Source organism: Lithobates pipiens, unplaced genomic scaffold (assembly GCF_037356315.1).
Source record: "Lithobates pipiens isolate NorthernLeopardFrog02 unplaced genomic scaffold, aLitPip1_a1.2 Scaffold_13, whole genome shotgun sequence".
NCBI lineage: Eukaryota > Metazoa > Chordata > Amphibia > Anura > Ranidae > Lithobates > Lithobates pipiens.
Genome location: NW_027507718.1, coordinates 6820855 through 6843476, shown reverse-complemented (window position 1 = coordinate 6843476; position 22622 = coordinate 6820855). Strand labels below are relative to the sequence as shown.

Sequence of the window (22622 nt, the reverse complement as noted above, 5' to 3'; positions counted from 1 at the left end):
CTTCCCTGTCATCAGAACAAAATAGATTACAGTGCACACATACAAAAATGACCTTTAGATCATGCAAGGCTACTTAAAATACCTGAACATATTAAAAAACATGGGGATTTGGTAACACTATCTGGTCATATAGTGCTAAGCCCACCTATTGCGTTAAAGTACCCCATTATCAGTGGATCCTACACTATTAATAGAATGAAATATCTTAAGCGTCTTAACCATGGGTGACAAATTCCTCTTTATGGGAGAACTGAAAGGACTCCTCCTATACCACAGGTGGCCACTGTGGTAAAGGGTAAAGGCGGGAAGATGGGGTTATCCGGCCCAGAGGATCTGGCCAGGATCCTTAAAATATACAAACATACTGAACCAGCCAAATTTTGATCCATGTATGGCTAGCTTTAAAGGTGAAGTGCCAATAGGCTCAGAGGTATGTGCTGCCACTGCCGGCTGCTTCTATAATTGCGCACACACTGACAGAAAATCAGAAGTGGAAATTAGAGGCCAAACAAGCCGGGGATGAGGATGAACTCATCTAAATAGGGGTCCCAGGATTTTGAAGACAGATGTTGCCTCCTACAAGGGAGACTGACGCATTCCCAAAAATAGTAGGGGAACATGAGACAAGATCACCTGATCTAACAGTACTGTCTTCTAAAGAAGTGTGTGTGCCATGCTCTATACCAGTACTTCTCAATTTTTTATTTTTTTTGTCAAAGCATCCTTTAAAATTATACACAATCTCAAGGCACTTCATTATAAAATATAAAAAATAAACTAATAGTTTTACATAAGGACACCCAACATTGGATGTGATTTTTTTTTTACAAAGTAAATAACACCTTTTTACACTGATACTCACTTGTATTCCACCATTTAGCTAATGGTGATGCTGGTGCTGATGGAGAGGGGCAAAACGAGGACGTTCACAGGTGCCTGATATTTTCCTTCTCAACCTATGACATCAGTTGTTTGAATGCCAGCATGGTGCTCAAAATTATAATTAAAACCTGTTGCTTTGCATAACAGAAAAAAGGCAAGCTTGATCCATGTGACGGGTTTCTTTAAATCTTTGGAAAATTTTAAGCAATTTTTAGGCATTTTCCCAAAGCAACCCTGAAGAACCTGGAAGGCACCCTGGTTGAAAAAGACTGCTCTATGCTATGATTGATGTCAGCAATGCGGTCTCCACAGGCTAATGGTATTACCCCAGAAAAAAAGATGGGAAGGTTTAAAATCAGCTGAGAGCTATGAAGCAATTTCTGCTATTCCTGTGTCACAACTCATTTTATTAAATGGGCGGAAGGGACAGGGTCAGACCCAAAGTAGGAGCCTATGTTTTAGGCCTGTATATGAGTTTGTAGTGCGCTATTTCTATTCTTATAGCTGAACTTCGGTCTGCCTTCCAGTTGGCCCTGCCACCTCAGGCACCACCATTATGGTACATGCACAGATGTGCCCATGGGCTCTGGACAGGGAAAGTTTTGGTCTTTTCTGGTAGCTGTCTTTTGTGAATGCGCGGGAAACCCCACACATACACAAATGACTGGGAAACTGGCCCATGAGCAGATCTGTCACATTGCTCTCTCTGGACCTGAGCCATGAGGCACGTGTGTATACACAGGGGGAGGGAAGAAAGTCTTGCCTAGGCAAGAAACCCAAAACTAATTTTTGCAGCACACAATTAAAGTTTGTTAAAAAAAAAAATTTAAATAAATAATAATTATGTGCATTTGTAAGAGGGGTGAAAATCGGATTTACGCAGTCACATGTCAAAATGTGTTAAGCATAATTTAATAATTAAGTCAGTGTTCAAAAATTTGGACACAACAGAACTGTGTCACAACTCTGGATTTGGAGACTAACATGAACAGGCACAGTACAAGGATTAGGAGACACCAAGGCAGAGTTGAATGTCTAAAGGAAACCAAAAATTGCCCCAGATCATGGAAGTTATTTACAGAGACAGGGTATACCAAGCAAAGTATCTCTGCTTTCTTGGCTAATGGACTCAAAACACACATGCCTAGGAGGTGCCACAATCTGAAAAGCAGTGTTTACTAGGATATCTTCATTATTTCCTGTGATACATTTTTACAGAATAATATAGGAGGCTTGGTTACACTTAAGGTTGTACCACTGCTCTAACGCTTGGGTATTGCTCTTTGACTAACTGACCAGTACACACATGTCTGAGATACCACTTACTAAAATAACTGCTTTAAAGGGAGAAAATAGAGACTGGGTACACCAGGGGTTGTACCACTGCTCTCAAAATGTGGATCGTTCTGCAGCTAACTGACACAGCAACCGCAGGTATGGAAAGTGCCACGTGCAGAGGAAGACATTAGAGATTGGGTACACCAGAGGTTGTACCTCTGCTCTTAAACTAGACAGCGCTCTGCAGCTAAATGACGCAGTACCCACAGGTCTGAAAAGCAACATCATGCAAAGCTCAATGGCTGACAGTCACATTTCAGTTAATCCAGATAATCTTGATTCTCGCTATGGGCCTACCCAGAGTCCTCAGAAACACCTAGGGACCTATAAAACACTCTGCAGCTAACAAACCAGTACACTTGGTGTCCTGGGAGTGCCAGAAACAATGCCCGGTTCCTAAAGTTCACATTACAGGCAGACCTGCCAATCTTCAGTTCATCTGTATTTGGGCATGGCCTTGAAGGCAGTAATGAGGATAAGCAAATCTGTATAAATTGTGTGTAGAGACCACCTCAAGCAGTGTAATAAAGGCCATGATTGAAGAGAAAAAATATCCAAAAAGTATTGATAATGTTGGTAAACAATTTAATTTGGAGTTGAGGTGAAAGCATCCAACCTCCTAGGACACTGGCATTATGGCAAGGGGAGAGGTTTTGGTGAGTTGGCCTTCAATCGTTTTACTGTTTGCTGAGGTCCACCTCCTATATCCCTGTGTTTCGTGCCTGTGAGGGCTTGTTCACACTAGCAGTAGCCCTTGCAGTCTTTCTGAATAGGGATTTGTAGTAGATTTCTGTTCAGAGGGCACTTGACAGGTGGCTAGAAGGCAATATGTCGCCTCCTCACTGCTTGTCTTAATCTGGAAAAGGCTGCACAATCGTGCTGCAACTGCATGCATTGCATACAGTTGCAGGGCAGTTGCAACACAGACCTGTTCACTTGAATGGGTTGGTTTGGCAGTAGTACTGTCTGTAAAATGCGTTGGGAGGGTATAATTTTTTCAACTTTTCCATGTTTACAGCTCTAAGTGGCTGCATGTTCTCTTTTAGGTAGGTGGTATTTGTTAAAAGAATCATAGAACAAAGTGACTGGGTGACTTCATTATGTGGACAATCATGGCAGTATGGCAGTATGTTCTTGCAGGTTTTTCAAAATATAACTTGCATTTTCTGTAAAAATTAAACCTAAATTGTCACAAGATGAAAAGGGAACAACAGTATTATATTATAAATGTGTGATTTTAAATGAATAAAATAGCAGCGCTAATATTCACAATTAAATGAGTAGATCTAAACAATCACCCTGTGAAGACAGTCATTAATAATAGTGATTAATACTAATGTCCATGATATACAGAGCAAATCCAAACTCAAGTCCGTAAATAGTTAATTAAAACATCCAAGTGATTATATTTCAAAGTGAACAGAATCTTGAAGTGACTTGAAGCAATCTTCCACCACACCCTCTGTGTTCAGTGCCACCGCACCCTTAAGAAATGCACTCACCAATAGGATATGCCTCGCACTCTCATGCTCAGCAATTTCACTTAATCACCCCACAAGGGTATCAAACGACTCCAAAGGCCTTAGGTAATTGCACTCCACATGTAAAGAAAAAAAGTGCTTCCAATAGTGAAGTAAAGTAAAACTATTTATTAACCACTTAAGGACTGCCTCACGCCGATACACGTCTGCAGAATGGCATGGCTGGGCACAAGCATGTACAGGTACGTTGCCCTTTAAGAGCCCAGCCGTGGGTCATGTGCGCACTGCCAACCGGTGCACACGTGACCCAATCGCCGCTGGTGTCCCGCGATTGGGTCACAGAGCTGAAGAGTGGGGAGAGGTAAGTGTAAACAAACCTCTCCCCATGCTTCCTAGTGAGCCTCTCATTGATCGTCTGTTCCCTGTCATAGGGAACGACGATCAGTGATGTCACATGCCAAGCCACGCCTCCTACAGTAAAAAAACACACATTAGGTCACACTTAACCCCTACACTGCCCCCTAGTGTTAACCCCTTCACTGCCAGTGACATTTTTACAGTAATCAATGCATTTTTAATCGCACTGATCGCTGTATTAATGCCAATGGTCCCAAAAATGTGTCAAAATTGTCCGACGTGTCTGACATAATGTCGCAGTCACAATAAAAATCGCTGATTGCCGCCATTACTAGTAAAATAAAAAATTATTAATAAAAATGCCATAAAACGATCCCCTATTTTGTAGATGCTATCACAAACCAATCAATAAACTATTATTGTGATTTTTTTTTTTTTAGCAAAAATATGTAGAAGAATACGTATCGGCCTAAACTGAGGAAAAAAACATTTTTAATATATTTTTGGAACATATTTATTATAGCAAAATGTAAAAAATATTGAATTTTTTTCAAAATTGTAGATCTATTTTTGTTTATAGTGCAAAAAATAAAAACCGCAGAGGTGATCAAATACCACCAAAAAAAAGCTCTATTTGTGGGGAAAAAAAGGACGCCAATTTTGTTTGGCAGCCACGTCGCACGACCGCGCAATTGTCACTTAAAGCGTCGCAATGCCGAATCGCAAAAGGGGCCTGGTCCTTTAGCTGCAAAATGGTCCGGGGCTTAAGTGGTTAAAACAGCACACGAAATCTTCAATTATTGCACTTACACCCTTTACAGCAAACAAAGGCACTTCAACATAAACTTTCAAAAGAGTGGGGAGCCTGCAGTGGTCACGCGATGTAGTGCCGTCTCGGCGGACCCGGAATTAACCCACGTCTGGGCGTGGTTACATGACAACCATGAGGAGCGTCTAACGTTCGGACTTACCAGCCACTGGGTGTGCAGTGTTTTTTTTGAGTGGAGTGAAAAGAAGAGGAAGCAAAGTGAAGGGTGAGACTTACAGGTTAATTCCGGGTCTGCCGTGACCACTGCAGGCTCCCCACTTTTTTGAAAGTTTACGCTGAAGTGCCTTTGTTTGCTGTAAAGGGTGTAAGTGCAATAATTGAAGATTGCGTGTGCTGTTTTAATAGTTTTACTTTACTTCACTATTGGGAGCACTTTTTCCTTTACATGTGGAGTGCAATTACCTAACGCCTTTGGAGTCGTTTGATACCCTTGTGGGATGATTAAGTGAAATAGCCGAGCATGAGAGTGCGAGGCATATCCTATTGGTGAGTGCATTTCTTAAGGGTGCGGTGGCACTGAACACAGAGGGTGTGGTGGAAGATTGCTTCAAGTCACTTCAAGATTCTGTTCACTTTGAAATATAATCACTTGGATGTTTTAATTAACTATTTACGGACTTGAGTTTGGATTTGTTCCATTTATCATGGACATTAGTATTAATCACTATTATTAATCACTGTCTTCACAGGGTGATTGTTTAGATCTATTCATTTAATTGTGAATATTAGCGCTGCTATTTTATTCATTTAAAATCACACATAATTACTACTACATCATTTTTTAGTAGCCGCTTATATCGTTTTTCTCAGTATTGTTTGTGTGCAGTGGTGGTGTGAGAAGGGAAAGGGGCGCATTTGTTTGTCATACCATTTTTTGAGTATTATATTATAATAATATGGTTCTCCAGCACTCTGTAATGTACTTGGAGCTTATGCATAGTTACAATAAATATAGCTAATTGTGATGTGTTATTGTTTTCCAGAGCCTATCGAATTGGACAATGCAGGGATGTAAAAGTATTTAGGCTAATATCCTTAGGCACCGTGGAAGAAATGATCTATTTAAGGCAGGTTTACAAACAGGTATGACTCCTTCCTGTGTTAACTAACTCAAGTCCAGACACATTCAACTCTTTCCAGTCCGGCCCAATTTTCAACTTTCAGCACTGTCACACCTTGAATGACAGTTAGTCGGACATGCAACGCTGTAACTAAATTAAATTTATATTGAGATAGATAAAACTTCCTTTTGGTGTGGAAAAACTACAAAGACCCTGTGCTTATGCTACTACTGTGGTGTCTGAACATGCTGCTTGGAAGAACTAAAAAATTAATCAGGCTATGATGATTAAATCCGCTGACAGGTAGGGGATTATTGTGATTGTGGATAGACAATAGAGTGGTACACCAGGGTATCAGGAACTGGGCTGGAGAATGATAAAAAACTGTTGTTTAGCTTAATAGACAGGCCATGTAAAAATGAGTCATTGACAAAAAACTATGTAATTCTTGGCGCAATCCCAAAAAGTTCTGGTGTTTTATGCACTTTGTGTGGTACATAAATTGGTCTAGGACCTTCCAAGTAGGCTGATTACCGTATTTCAGATAGGGGGTCCTTCACTGAGAAAGTAAGTGAATACATAAATGCAATTTTACAGCCATTTGTGGTAGCTCTGGCCTCATATATTCGAGACACAAATCTTTGAAACTGTTATACAATGTCAGAGTACCCGAGGGCAAGATATTGATGGCATTTCCCATAACTTGGGAAGGGTGGTGGTAGCAAAAGTTCTAGGTACTAAATCCAGGGATAAACAAGGGCACAATGCATTTATAGTAGATCTATTAAAGTTCCTCTTGACTAATAAAACTATTTATGTTTAATAATGGGAGCTATTACCAAGTCCAGGGTACAGCAATGGGTACCAACATATACCAATCTCTTTCTTGATGATGCAAAAGATGCTTGGTTGGGGAGAAAACCTTTTTTGGTATACCTGTCTGAGATTCTTATGTGGTACAGGTATATCGACAATGTTTTCATCCTCTGGACAGGAGGAGTGAAAAAAATGGGTGGGATTGTTAAAGAGGTTGAAAACTCCAAGGAAAAAAACCTGTAAGACAAAGGCATAATGAGCTAGTATGCATTGTATAATAGCTCATTATGAAATACTTACCTTAAAACAAAGTCCTCCAGCCGCACCCACACACCACTGAGACAGCTGTTTCTTCCGGGTTCGCGGGCTCCATCGCTTTGAGTGTCATGCGCGCAGGAGCCAACAACTATGGCGCGGTGGGCCGGACCTTCAGAGCGCATGCGCCGATGACATCATGGGCTGCATGCACTCTGAATATCACTTAAATTGTGAAAGTTCACGAGATATTCACAGTACCTACAGTAAAGACTTATTATAGGGTTACCTGAAGGTACAATTAAAAAATAAGACTTTACTTCCTTTTTAAAGCATTTGGAAATAACCTTTTTAGCCTAAAATTCCCCAGCAGCAGGGTTTAGGATGTTTATTTAATTTTAGGACCTTATTATTAGGAATGGTGAAGGAGGGGTGATGAGTGCAAAATTATTTAGGAAGTGCACTTCATCTAACAATTTACTTAATTTAGCTAGCATTCAGCCAGTATCATTGATTAAAGGTATACCAGAAGGGCAATATCTGGAGGCTTGCATAAATTGTACTGTGGACCACTTGTGGAGAGCTTCATAAAGACATGGAATTAGCAGGTACAATTGTTTCAAAGAAAACAATAAGTAATGTACTCAACCACCATGGCCTGTATGCAGCTCACCACAACTACTTTGCTGAAGAAAAAGCATGTTGAAGCTTGTTTAAAGTTTGCTGCACAACATTTAGAAATGTGAAATACTTGAAGAATATAATCTGGTCAGATGAGACCAAAATTTAACTCTTTGGATGCCAAAATACACACCATGTTTGGAGGTCAAACGGCAGTGCAGATCACCCCAAAAACACCATACCAACAGTGAAATTTTTAAAAAGCTACAGTGCAGCCTTGTAAAATTCTACATACATATAATAGCATGCATACCGTATATACTCGAGTATAAGCCGAGATTTTCAGCCTCTTTTTTGAGGCTGAAAGTCCCCCCTCGGCTTATACTCGAGTCATCGCTGTCTGCCCGCTCGATCAGCGTGTCGAGCAGACAGACAGCGGCCATTCTATAATTCAAAAGCCGCGCCTCCGGCTCCGCCTTCGCCTGTGATAGGCGGAACACTGAATTTCCCAGCAGCCTGTGTTCCGCCTATCACGGACATCGTATCATCCTCGTACTACGGACGAGGATGATACGATGTACGTGATAGGCGGAACACAGGCTGCTGGGAAATTCAGTGTTCCGCCTATCACAGGCGAAGGCGGCGGCGCAGCTTTTGAATTTTACAATGGCCGCCGAGGCGCCGACGAAGAGGGCACGGGACGGAGGCAAGGCAAGGCACGGCACGGGACGGGACGGGACGGAGGCAAGGCACGGCGGCAAGGCACGGAGGCAAGGAGGCAAGGCACGGGACGGAGGCTCGGGACAAAGGCTCGGGACACAGGTAGGCTGGACACACACACACACACACACACACACACACACACACACACACACACACACGGATGGATACACACACACACAGGGATGGATGGATGGATGGAGACACACACACACAGGGATGGATGGATGGATGGATGGATGGAGACACACACACACAGGGATGGATGGATGGATGGACACACACACACACAGGGATGGATGGACGGACACACAGGGATGGACGGACACACAGGGATGGACGGACACACAGGGATGGACGGACACACACACAGGGATGGACAGGCATATCTCACCCTCGGCTTATACACGAGTCAATAAGTTTGCCAGTTTTTTTGGGGGTAAATTGGGGGCCTCGGCTTATATTCGGGTCGGCCTATACTCGAGTATATACGGTAAATGAAAAGCTGGAATTCATAGTCATCAAATTTAAACCAAAAACATGTAACATAAATAAACAATACATGTAATTAGGGGTAATCACCAAAGTATTCTTAGAGACAAGCAGACCTAGTTTGAAAAGATATGGAACCCCTGGATTAAATACCTCCCGGCTCCTTAGGGGCCGGGGCGCCGTGGAGTCAGGACCCGGATCGACAGAACCTCTGTTTGCTCCCCCCCCCCCCTTTTTTTTTTTTTTACCCTTCTATTTTTCTTTCTTTATCTTTTCCTCTTACCTCTTTTTCCCCTTTATTAATCACCAATGTTTTTTTTATATGGATCTATACAGAGGGTTCGTAGAGCCTCCCTCATTCCTACTCATTTAATGGAACAAGGCATGGAGCCTTGAGGTACTAAACACAATCTTTGTAGCCACAATTCCCACGTTTCTTTGATTGTTGCTGTGTTGCCTTTAGATTAATTGCTACGGTGACATTCTTCATAGATAAGTTTCCATTCTATGTCTGTAATAGTGAGTTTATGCTCTTAGCAAACGGTAGATTCATTTAGAGGGCCCAGCCTTTTTGGCTTATCTATTTGGGTCCTGTATAGAGTGCTCAGGCTCTTGATTGTGTAGGAGAGAGTACCCTTCCTTGATAATTTGTCTAACCACATCTGTATGTCTGTACTTGGTTAAACTTCTGAATAAAAATCTATTGGAAAGAAACAATCTTCATTATATTTTGCATGATCCATAAAGTCCAAAAGACAGGATTTTTTTTTGAGATTTTGTAACGCTTATGCAGAGGGTTCCAGACCTTGAGGAGGTTGAACAAATATTAAGTAGAGGTGTAATGTACAATCGGGTTATTGGATAAGCTACAAGCTTTGTGAATGAAAACATATTAATTAGGCTTCATGTCTGTGCGGTGCAGTTTATCCTCAATTTTTTGTGCATTTTACACTATTTTTTAGGTGCGCTGCCAGTAAACTCTATGAGAATGCATTTTCATGAAAGTGCATCAAAGTTCTGCAATTTGCATATTTGATGCACTTTCATATAACACAAGTTCTAATAGAGTTTACCAAACCCACAACAGTAAAATCAGTCTGTGTATGCAGTAAAGCGTGCTTGCTATTCATACTTTATTTACTTTCTGTGGAAGGGGTTAATCTTTTGCCTTGTGTAAAAAGGCTGTTTGATCCTGTCTTCTGTGATCTGCTGATAGCACAAGGGACTAGGAGGCACTCTGTACATGCTCAGTTTGGTGTGTATTGCTAGAGAGTTGTTTTTTTTTGGGGGGGGGGGGGGGTCAGGGGTCATGCAGCCCAGGGCCAGGGGTCATGCAGCCTCATAGGACGGAGAAGAATGAGAAACTCCTCCTACAAGCTTTAACCAGACACTGATAGAAGCCACAAGACTGCTATATACTGCTGATGAGAAAAGGTATTTAGCAGTTTATATTTACTAAAATAATTTCATTTCCATGTTCTGTGTACTGTGGGAGAACAGATATAGTGAATGCAGGGTGCTGGGTTTAGTAACTATTTAATGGTAGAGCACCTAAATTGTGTTAAACACACATATAAAAGTGATGTGGAAAAAACACAATACACAGATGTAAACCTGGCCTTAGCTTAGACATTGCCAGTGTGGGGCTTTTCACCCACACACCTGTCAAATTAGGATGTGTGGTACTTTCAGCCAATGCGTCCACATAGAGCTCAATAGGCTCCTGCATGCAGCACTTCGCAGCTCAAGCTGCATGAACACATTACCCATTCATGGACTATGGGCCTCAGTGCCCGTGTAAATGAGGCCTTGGTATTGAAAACCTTACCATGCACTCAGGAAACCTTTCTCTTTGCTTTAAAAGCAGATAAAAAAAGTGCATTTATTATTTTTTTTTCTACAGGAGCTTACAAAGAAAGTAATGTACCCCCGATCAGTGGATTGGGGTTGCAATGCAATGCCATGCTCCTGCAGACATTCCCACCAGCTGTCTTGCCCATACCCATGTATGGGCTTTCTCTTTGAAAGCCTGAGGAAGTGTCAGCGGACTACAAGGGCGCTCATCAGCGCCTCTGCAGTCCATTGAGGACTGCAAGCTGTCTCCCATAAGGACACACGGGACTTGTAGTTCATTAATTTACAGATCTCTGTTAATAAAGGTTGTGGTTGTACTGGTAGAGCCCTGCACAGCCATGCCAATTTTCAAATGTGACAGTGGGGGGTGGGGGGGGGGGTGATGGGGGGAGGAATGGTGTAAATACAGGTGTAGCATGTTCAGAAGGTGAATTTAACCTTTAAAACAATGAATTCAGACATGCTTCATCTGGTTTGCATGCTAGCTACTTCGTTTGTAAACGATCACCTTGTAAAACAACCCATTCAATTTAAGGGCTCATGCACACTGCAGCTCAAAAAAACGCTACTTTTAAAGGCATTTGAGCTTTTATTTTAGCTTGAAAAAGCTTGTCCTTTTTTAGGCTCTTTTGCACATTTTCATTGAGCTTCTTTGAGCTCTTTTGAGCATAAGCGGTTTTTTCACAAACCCGTGCCGGCATTGTCACTGTGGGCACCCATCTGTGGCTTCACAGCCGGCCACTGTGACTGGCTGGGCAATTATCTGGGACCTGTGACGTGTCCCAGATGATTGCCGAGTGGGAGGGGGGAGAGGTGATCTTCTTTCCAGCTCTGTGGGTGCGCCAGGAGGACGTGGGAGCTTGAACCCTCTAAAAAGAGGGTTTTCACCCTCTTCCCCCCCCCCCCCCCCCCCCCGGGAAAAAAAAAATGACATGTCAAATGTGCCATGTTAGGGGTCACCTTCCCTTAAAGCAGAAGTTCCGCTTAAAATTGAAATGAACAACAAAACAGCTTTGTATAGATTTAGCAATAAAATGATCACATGCCTAAGAGCTGGGGAGATGAGAAGCAGCAGTGCACTGAGCTTCCCAGTGAATGGCTGTGCAGCAGGGCTTGTCAGGACAAGTCTGATCATTGGAGGAGAGCAGGCTGAGTTCCCAGCATAGCTGGAGAACTGACCACGATGTGTTCTCCTGCTTGGTGTAGTCAGTTTTTAGTAGGAAAGCAGAGGGAATGGCAGGAGCACTAGGGATTTTACACAAAGGAAGCAATACAAAGAGAACAGGATGCTTTTTCATACAACTACATGGTACATTAGGCACATATTGGGAATATGAAATGCTAGAGTTACAAACTTTGAATTACCAGATACAGTAAAAATAAATGTTTTGAGCTTTTCACTCCCCTGATAAACTGTCAGATTCAAATTACCAAGTTTAACACCTTTGGGAACCCTGAACCACAGATGTTTATGGCTTTTGTTGTGACTTCCTGTGATCTGCAGATGTGTGCCCACAGCCTCTGATGTTTTCATTTGTCTTTTTTAATAGCAACTTCACTGTGCGGCAGTTGGAAGTGAAAATGCCAAACGCTACTTTAAAGCTGTCCAAGGATCCAGAGAGCATAAGGGCGAATTATTTGGTGTCCACAACCTATTCAAACTGAGAACTCAGGGGACGTGTCTGACAAAGGATATTTTAGAGGTCTGTGGTTGTTGAAATTGATGTAATTTCTTTCTTTATGTTGTTATAAGGTTATGTATTACACAACTTTCATTTATTAATATATTTGCATCTTTAAGGCTTGACATTTACAAAAGATTCAAAAACAGTAGAGGATTTTTTTTTATTTTTTTTTATTGTATATTGGATGGATTTCAGTAATCGTTGTTTTACTGGCTGTGTATTTATTTGATGTTGTATTGTTGCATGGCATTTTTTTTATTTTTTCAGTAGTCTTTGAAGAGATCTGATAAAATGTGCAAACAGAAGAGGCTTATGCCCCGTACACACGAGAGGGATTAAGTCTGACAGACCTCCAAAGGAGTTCCGCCGGAGTTCTGGCGGACTTTTCGACCGAACGGACTTGACCACACACCATCACACCAAACTCCGACGGAGTCGAACGTGATGACGTACGACTGGATTCGACGTAGGAAGTTCATAGCCAGTAGCCAATAGCTGCCCTAGCGTCGGTTTTAGTCCGTCGGAGTAGCACACACACGAGCGAATTTTTCGAAGGGGACCGGGTCCGGCGGAGTTCCGTCGGGAAAATTTGAAGCATGCTTCATTTCTAAAGTCCGTCAGACTTTTGCGAAGCTAAAGTCCGTTGCAGCCCACACACGATCGGATAGTCTGACGGACTCGGTCTGACGGACTTTGGATGTTGAAAAGTCCGCTTGTGTGTATACGGGGCTTTAGGCCCCTTTCACATGGGTGATCCAATCGGGTACACCTGCCAGTTTTTCAGGCGTACTTGATTGAAAGGTCCGTGCGTTCCTATGGATAGGTGGGTTCGATCTGGTCCGCTATAAAAATTTGGAAGGGCATCCACCCTGTTCCATTTAAGTGGATTGCATCAGAGGGTAGCCGGGTATAAACGGACAGCAGAGTCTATTTACTCCTAGCCATCCATGGGGCAGAGTGGGCTCTGTCTTTGTGCTCTGCTTTGATCAGCAGAGGATCTGTGAGTTGATCCCCTGCTGATCGGAAAAGAATCCACCACATGAAAAGGTGCCTTTTATAGTGTACCTAGACCAAAAAATGTAATTGTTATACATTGCAACTTACCAGTCCTTAGTGCCTTCATTAGTTTTCTTTTCACACTTTGTTTTCCTTTATTTTCACCTGGCAATCCTGTGAACAGCACGCTTTTTTCCTGGCTGCCTACACTCACTCACTCCACTGTTTGTATGGAGTGTGGCATGGATGTCACCCAGGCTGGACAACAAACATGTTTACCTGTGTTAATCTCTATTAAATTTAAATTTTTAAAGTTTACAGAAGATCAAATCATATACTGTTTGCCTTTTAATTATGTTTTAAAGCATACCTTTTCCTTACTTAGACCTTACAAAGTTACATAGTTACGTAGTTAGTAAGGTTGAATAAAGACACCGGTCCATCTAGTTCAACCTGAGTGAGTGTGGGTGGATGTCTACAATTGTCCCTATCCCTCAATTTTACACAGCGCTCCACACATACATCGCACATTCACATCGGCCCCTACCCTCAAGGAGCTTACAATCCAAGGTTCCCAACTCAAATATACTAGATCCAATTTTGGACAGAAGCCAATTAAGCACCAGCATATCTTTGGAGTGTGGGAGGAAACCAGAGTACCCAGAGGAAACCCACACAGGCACAGGGGGAACATGCAAACTCCAGGCAGGTAGTGTCATTGTTGGGATTCATACCTTGCAACCTATCTAAAGATATCATACCCACATTTGCACATGGAAGTCTTACTGACATTAAACCTAAAAGCAAACATTTGTTAAATTGCAGCTTACCAATTCCTAAATGTGATGGCTGCATTTGTTTTTTTGTTTGTGTTTTATTTTAATTTTACTTTCACCTCGTGATCCTGCCAGGAAGTCTGTTGTTTTTTAAGAGAACAAGCTGTCCTGCAGATGTGGCAGTTAGAGGATTGAGACAAACCATTTAACAATGCGAGGGGTGCTTGCAATGGTCGGCTTCCATTTTCTTTATGTAAACCTTTATCCCAAAAGGAACATAACTATTGCTGTAACTGCTTAAAGAGGACGTAAACCCTGATGGGTTTACTTCCTCTTTGTTTCCCTGCAAAGGTAAAGCATAATGGGCTACTATGCATCGCATAGTAGCCCATTATGTGTCACTTACCTGACACAGTAGCCAGTAATGTCACCTCTGTCCCCTCTTCCATGGAGCGTCCATCTTCTTTCCGGGTTTCTGTAATTGGCCAGAGTTGCGATGACGTCACTCCCTTGCATGTGCACAGGAGCCGCCACTAACTGCATATCGCCGTTAGCTGCGGCATGCTGCGTGCGCCGCGGTGCCTGTCTTTTTGCAAATATCTCCTAAACCGTGTAGGTTTAGGAGATATTTCTTGGACCTACAGGTAAGCCTTAATCTAGGCTTACATGTAGGTCAAAGTGGTTTGTAAGGGTTTACAACCACTTTAAAGTGTAAGCTGGAGTTTGGCTAAATCTGCTAGTATATTTAATATTCCCCTGCCCCGTGGACTGACAAAATACTGCTGTCCAAAGATGTCTCTGTTCTTCATCCAAAGTGTAGGCAGGTGTGTTACTGGTCATATCACTGGCTGAAAAGAGAAGGAAAAAACCTAGAAAAATAAAACAAATGCAGCTATCCAATCAACGATTGGTAAGCTGCAATATATTATATTTTTGGTTTTGGGTTTATTACTGCTTTAGGCTTGGTTCACATATATGTGAATTGGATGCGGTTTTAACTGCATCCAATTCACATAACAAGTGAATGTGAAAAAGGGTCCTCTGTGTTTTTGGCTTTGGGTCAGGTTTGAATTCATGGTTGCACCTTCATGTATCAGCATACAGATGCATGCCTTTTCATTTAAATGTTACATTTTAATCTTTTTCATCAGATGGTTTAGCGCTGATCATTATACCAATATTGTGTATGTTTCCTCCTAAAAAAATTTGCACCTGAATCGGTGAACAGAAACGCACCTGACTGCTATAACTTTTGCGCAAACCAATCAATATACGCTTATTGCGATTTAAAAAAATTTTTTTTTATCAAAAATATGTAGAAGAATATATATCGGCCTAAACTGAGGAAGTTTAAGTTAAATTTAGTTTTTTGTTTTTTTTTAAATTGGGATATTTATTATAGCAAAAAGTAAAAAATAATGTGTCTTTTTTTGTTTATAGCGCTAACATTTTTTCCCCTATACAAATAATAAACATGTTATACTTACCTGCTCTGCTGCAGTGGCTTTGCACACAGCATCCTGGATCCTGGATCCTGGATCCTCTTTTCAGCCAGTGATATGACCAGTAACACACCTGCCTACACTTTGGATGAAGAACAGAGACATCTTCTTGGGTCCCTCTTCTTGGGTCCCTCTTCAGCTCTCCTGGCCCCTCCCTCCTGTTGAGTGTCCCCACAGCAACCAGCTTGCTATGGGGGCACCAAAGCCAAGTTACAGCTCCCTGTGTCCATTCAGACACGGAGCCTGGCCCAGCCCCACCCCATCTCTTTCCTGATTGGCTGACTGACTTTGTCAGCCAATGGTGCCGCTGCTGTGTCTCAGCCAATCATGAGGAGCGTCTCAGATATCCGAGACACTCGTGGACATTGCTGGAGAGAGATGGGGCTCAGGTAAGTATTAGGGGGTGCTGGAGGGCGGCTGCTGCACACAGAAGGTTTGTTATCTTAATGCATAGAATGCATTACAACTCTGCCTTCTGCCTTTACAACTCCTTAATTCTTGAACATTCGGGTTATACTACTGAATTCAGCAGATTAGGACACAGGGAAACAAAAAACATTGAGCCATGTCCTATATAACCGTGCCTCCAACCTCAATTTTAAGGTAGTGTCTTAGGGAGGTTGGGCACCTTTTCCTCAGCTCTGCCAAAAAAAAAAAACTATTATTGCTAGCCATTTTTATTTGATTTTTTCTTCAAGAAACTCCATACAACGTAGATATTTTTCTGTGATTTCAGTCATGACTTCAAAAATGCTGATCGAGTTTGTCTCTACTCAGCAGCCATCTGGATATGCGTATCTTCAGTAACAGCTTTGGAGGCCAAAGCTCTTCATTTGCCACAGAGCACTTTCCAGGTTCATTGCCATGGCACACTCATGACCCAGTCTCTCAGGACTCATGTAGTGAGTAAGGCCAATTATTCTGAAACGCTGGATGCTACTGCACAGTTGGTACAGGGAAGTGACATTTTAAAAATTCCCCCACTGCTATATTACAGCAGTGTAACAGTTGAGGCTGAAGAAACCAAGCGCTGTTTTTGGCTAACCAGCTCTTTCTCTCACCATTCTTTCTTTCTCCCATTTTTGAAGTGTTTCAGGCTTTCATTGCCCACCTACAGTCACTTGGTCATCTCCTGTTACTATGTACGACCTTCTTCATACCAGGCCTAGTTGTTTTTCTGCTATGTATTTTAGTGTGTCTTTTAAAAGAGGTAAACGTGACAGTTCCACTAGTGACCTGTGCCCATACTCCTCCAACATTGCTAGACAGTGATCAGTATCCACAGAATGGGCATACGCCTATAACCTAGATCCTGGGACCCCTATTACTTTATAGGTCATCTTCATTGGAGTCTTGTATAGCTCTGCAGTATAAGGCTGAGATCTCCCAATTGTTCATAGATCTCTAATATCCACTATGTATTTTTTGTTAATTTGTTCACAATTAATGGAGTAATCTGCTAGCTGAGGCTCTGATCATGCTCCAAAGCCATCTACAAATCTAAATCTGACCCTACCTAACCTCCAGTGCCTGATGCCCCTATTACCATCTTTAAATCAGATTTAAAAACACAAATGCTGGCGCTCAGAACACCGATGTAGTGTCACACAATCAAATGATTAATAATATAAAAAAGCAATAATAGCAATAGGATAAATCCACAATGATTAATTGATGTATAGAAAATGTCCAATCAACAAAAAAAGTCCATAATGATTAAGGTATAGGAGATTTCCAATCAGCAGTAATTAGTGCTAGATATGCAAACTGAGAAAATGAATCAGGGAGGTTTATTCACTGTCACAAAGGGCTGCTCTTCTCTGGAGTGACGCCGCCTCGAAATCATCAAAGAAAAAACAAAGATAGGAGAGCAACTCTAATGCCTTGTACACATGGTCGAAAATTCCGATGGAAAAGGTCCGATCAGATTATGTTGTCGGGAAAATACGATTGTGTGTGGGCTCTTTCTGACTTTTTCCATCTGAAATTCCAACGGAAAAAGTTTGAGAGCTGGATCTCAAATTTTCCGACAACAAAATCTGATCTGACTTTTTCCGATCATTTGTGGAGAATTCTGACGGACAAAGTGCCACCCATGCTCAGATTAAATTACAAGACCAAAGCTATTGGCTGCTAGCCTCTACGACCACGTGTACAGGGCAGACGTTTTTTAATCAATAATAAAAAAGAAGTAATAGACACTTACGTGCCAAAATGCAAGGAAGCTCTACACGGGTCAGCATTATTAGGGAGATGTAGCCATTGTCAGAGGCATATTTCCAGGAGTTTAATTCCATGCTTCGAAAGCCACAGGGAGCCGAGGAGGAAACCGGCTGTATCCTACAGAGGTAAGTAACGATCGGCTCGTTGGAACAGCGTGTGACGTCAGCAAGCAGGGGAAACACTTTGTTGACCTGTGTAGAGCTTTCTTGCATTTTGATGTAAATGTCTATTACTTCTTTTTTATTATTGATTAAAACACTTTAACTCAGAGGCTCTCTCTTATCTTTGTTTTTTCTTTGATTCAGTTTTCATCTCCTCACAGTCTTCTAAAAAAAACTGTTTCAGTAAAATCCATATTCCATATGAGATTTACAAGGAGTTGTGATTGATGCAGTGCATTTTACCCCTGACATAGGATCTTTTAGAGTGCCTACAGCTGCAAAGGCCTTCCCAATACATTTGTTATGTAAAACTTTCCTCTATAAGGACTAGAAGCAACCTGTGAAATCATGGCTTCTTCATGACAATATAAAGGAGCTTTTTCCCTTTGAAAGGAAGTTTAATAATAAATTATCTCTGCCCTCTCTTTGGGCTCCAGTCATCCACCTTTACAAACCTACCACCAAACAGGTGGATGATGTTCTTTAGGGATTTTAATGACCTACATTTGGATTTCCTATTCAAGTCTCAGTTTGACTTATCTGGAATAACGCTTTGTCCTTATTTAGTGATGACTCTGATCGGTAAATCCATGTCATTGGGGATTAAGTCTCTTAAAGGAGACCTCTCCATCATGAAGACAAACCCTCATGTCCTGGAGCTTTTGGAACAACTGTCTGAAGCCCTGCAGTGTAGGTTTGATGGTCTCTTGCAAGCACCTGAGTTTGTGTCCCGTATGGGCCTAATGTCTGTTCAGATGTGTAAGGTGCTTTGGCTTTTTGCCTGGCAAGCCAGGTAACAGACAGTATCAAGGGCAGAACCAAAGAAACACCTACCTTTAAAGGGCAAGCAAATAAAATGTTCCTTGCCTTGCCAGGCAAAATTTTCCCATTTGCCAAAATGGAGTATGCCTTTATGGCTAGGGCTGAGAAGATGAGATAGAGGACTTCTGGCCTTAAGATCTATGGCTCAAGTGGAATATAGACCCTGATCTGTCAGGGAACTCACCGTACGTATGCCCGTCCCCGTATAGCTGCAGTTCCCCTTCGTTCCAGGCGCCATGCGCGGTGTCCCCGTCAGAGGCGTACGAGTTCCAGGATGAACGGACGTATGCTAATCCGAACACGTGGACGTACGCCAATCCGAACACACGGAGACACCCACGCAAATTGAACGGATGTACGTATTCATGCACGGACGGCCACTTCCACCAATCCTGGCTCACTTCCCTCTATATAAACAGGATCCTGGCCTGACACCAGTGCTGGATCGTCTTCAGCTATTCCTGCAAGACCTGATCGTTGCTCCTGTGACCTTGATCCTGTGAACCTTGTTCCGTGACCTTGCTCCTGTGATCCTTGCTCCTGTGACCCGTTCCTGATACCCTCTCCTTGGATACCCTGTGTACTATCTTCCGGACTACCTTTGACCTCGGCTTGGACTTTCGACTTTGGCTTGCCTCCTGATTCGGTACCTCATTTTCTTACACGTTACCAGACCCCTGCTCGTCCTTGACTACGCACCTGCCTCCTGTTATTGTACCGCATTGCCCGCCAGTTGCCGACCTTGCCTGTTACAGACACGTAGTGCTTCCTGCACACCTGCTGGACTTCCGCTGTCTACCTCCATGACCAGTCAACACCTCTTCTACCGTGAGGACCCAGCATCTCCAAAGTCTTCTACTTCCACCTGCAGGCACCTGCACCCTTTCGTTGTCCTCACGCTCCCTGTTCCCATCTCCAGGGGCGTGGAGACCGGAAGCGTGCGAGAGGCCACCCTCAGCAGTCTGACTCCGCTGTAAGGTACGTGACACCCTGATCATTCATAATGTGCTCCCACAAAAGAGGAGGAAGAATGAGGTTCCTTCACCTCATCACAGGATCCCCTGCCTTGAGCCAGAAAACTAGAGGCATTAGGAATGACAGTATCAAGGTCAGAACCAATATTTGATTTGCTTGCACTTTAAAGGTAGGTGTTTCTTTGGTTCTGCCCTTGATATTGTCATTCCTAATGCCTCTAGTTTTCTGGCTCAATGCAGGGGATCCTGGGATAGGACGAAGGAACCCCATTATTCCTCCTCTATTGTGGGAGCACATTATAAACAATCGCAATCTATATTCCTCTTGAGCCATAGATCTTAAGGCCAGAAGTCCCCTATCATCTTCTCAGCCCTATCCATAAAGGCATACTCCATTTTGGCAAATGGAGAAATGTTTATTTATCCTTTTGGGTCCCTTGGTGGTTTACCTCCTCCCAGTTTGGATGCTCAGGCTTCTCCTTGTAGCTTCCACTCTAGACCCTTGAATTGGGCACCTTCTTTAACTAACCTTTCTAGAATTACTGCCTATCATTGTTCAGCAGTTTTCCATTACAGGCAATTTCCTTTCCTGGTCTGAAGCACTAGGTTGATCCTTTGGGTTGTGGCAATTTCCATATTTCGTTGACCCAGCTTTGTTATCCTTTGTTCACGTATTGATACTTTCAGATATTCTTTGTAATAGGATTTGCACATATGTAGGATCTCTCTTTGGCCTTAAAGTGATTACTTTTTGTTTTTAATAACAAACTTACCTCCTCTGTGCAGTTGGTTTTGCACAGAGCAGCACAGATCCTCTTCTTCTTGGGTGCCTCTTCTGTGCTCCTGGCCCCTCCCTCCTATCTGGTGCCCACTCAGCCAGCAGCTATCTATGGGGGCCCCCGAGCAGAGTGTATTCATTCAGACACGGAGCCCCAACCCGTCCCTGCCACCTCTCTCCCCTGATTGGCTGACTGATTTTGATTGACAGACGTGGGAGCCAATGGCGCTGCTGCTGTGTCTCAGTCAATCAGGAGGAGTGTCTGGGACAGCTAAGACACATGTGGACATTACTGCAGAGAGAAGGGGCTCAGTTTGACTTATCTGGAATAACGCTTTGTCCTTATTTAGTGATGACTGATCGGTAAATCCATGTCATTGGGGATTAAGTCTCTTAAAGGAGACCTCTCCATCATGAAGACAAACCCTCATGTCCTGGAGCTTTTGGAACAACTGTCTGAAGCCCTGCAGTGTAGGTTTGATGGTCTCTTGCAAGCACCTGAGTTTGTGTCCCGTATGGGCCTAATGTCTGTTCAGATGTGTAAGGTGCTTTGGCTTTTTGCCTGGCAAGCCAGGTAACAGACAGTATCAAGGGCAGAACCAAAGAAACACCTACCTTTAAAGGGCAAGCAAATAAAATGTTCCTTGCCTTGCCAGGCAAAATTTTCCCATTTGCCAAAATGGAGTATGCCTTTATGGCTAGGGCTGAGAAGATGAGATAGAGGACTTCTGGCCTTAAGATCTATGGCTCAAGTGGAATATAGACCCTGATCTGTCAGGGAACTCACCGTACGTATGCCCGTCCCCGTATAGCTGCAGTTCCCCTTCGTTCCAGGCGCCATGCGCGGTGTCCCCGTCAGAGGCGTACGAGTTCCAGGATGAACGGACGTATGCTAATCCGAACACGTGGACGTACGCCAATCCGAACACACGGAGACACCCACGCAAATTGAACGGATGTACGTATTCACGCACGGACGGCCACTTCCACCAATCCTGGCTCACTTCCCTCTATATAAACAGGATCCTGGCCTGACACCAGTGCTGGATCGTCTTCAGCTATTCCTGCAAGACCTGATTGTTGCTCCTGTGACCTTGATCCTGTGAACCTTGTTCCGTGACCTTGCTCCTGTGATCCTTGCTCCTGTGACCCGTTCCTGATACCCTCTCCTTGGATACCCTGTGTACTATCTTCCGGACTACCTTTGACCTCGGCTTGGACTTTCGACTTTGGCTTGCCTCCTGATTCGGTACCTCATTTTCTTACACGTTACCAGACCCCTGCTCGTCCTTGACTACGCACCTGCCTCCTGTTATTGTACCGCATTGCCCGCCAGTTGCCGACCTTGCCTGTTACAGACACGTAGTGCTTCCTGCACACCTGCTGGACTTCCGCTGTCTACCTCCATGACCAGTCAACACCTCTTCTACCGTGAGGACCCAGCGTCTCCAAAGTCTTCTACTTCCACCTGCAGGCACCTGCACCCTTTCGTTGTCCTCACGCTCCCTGTTCCCATCTCCAGGGGCGTGGAGACCGGAAGCGTGCGAGAGGCCACCCTCAGCAGTCTGACTCCGCTGTAAGGTACGTGACACCCTGATCATTCATAATGTGCTCCCACAAAAGCGGAGGAAGAATGAGGTTCCTTCACCTCATCACAGGATCCCCTGCCTTGAGCCAGAAAACTAGAGGCATTAGGAATGACAGTATCAAGGTCAGAACCAATATTTGATTTGCTTGCACTTTAAAGGTAGGTGTTTCTTTGGTTCTGCCCTTGATATTGTCATTCCTAATGCCTCTAGTTTTCTGGCTCAATGCAGGGGATCCTGGGATAGGACGAAGGAACCCCATTATTCCTCCTCTATTGTGGGAGCACATTATAAACAATCGCAATCTATATTCCTCTTGAGCCATAGATCTTAAGGCCAGAAGTCCCCTATCATCTTCTCAGCCCTATCCATAAAGGCATACTCCATTTTGGCAAATGGAGAAATGTTTATTT

General features: G+C 43.2%; 1 protein-coding gene across 1 annotated transcript in view; it reads left to right on the top strand.

The window, feature by feature from the left end:
• ERCC6L2 (ERCC excision repair 6 like 2) overlaps positions 1-22622 on the top strand; it is a 232897-nt gene that overhangs the window by 113959 nt on the left and 96316 nt on the right. The window contains exons 13-14 of the mRNA XM_077474805.1: positions 5871-5970; positions 12257-12409. Coding sequence (XP_077330931.1) covers positions 5871-5970; positions 12257-12409 — 253 coding nt within the window. The remainder of the gene's footprint in view (positions 1-5870; positions 5971-12256; positions 12410-22622) is intronic.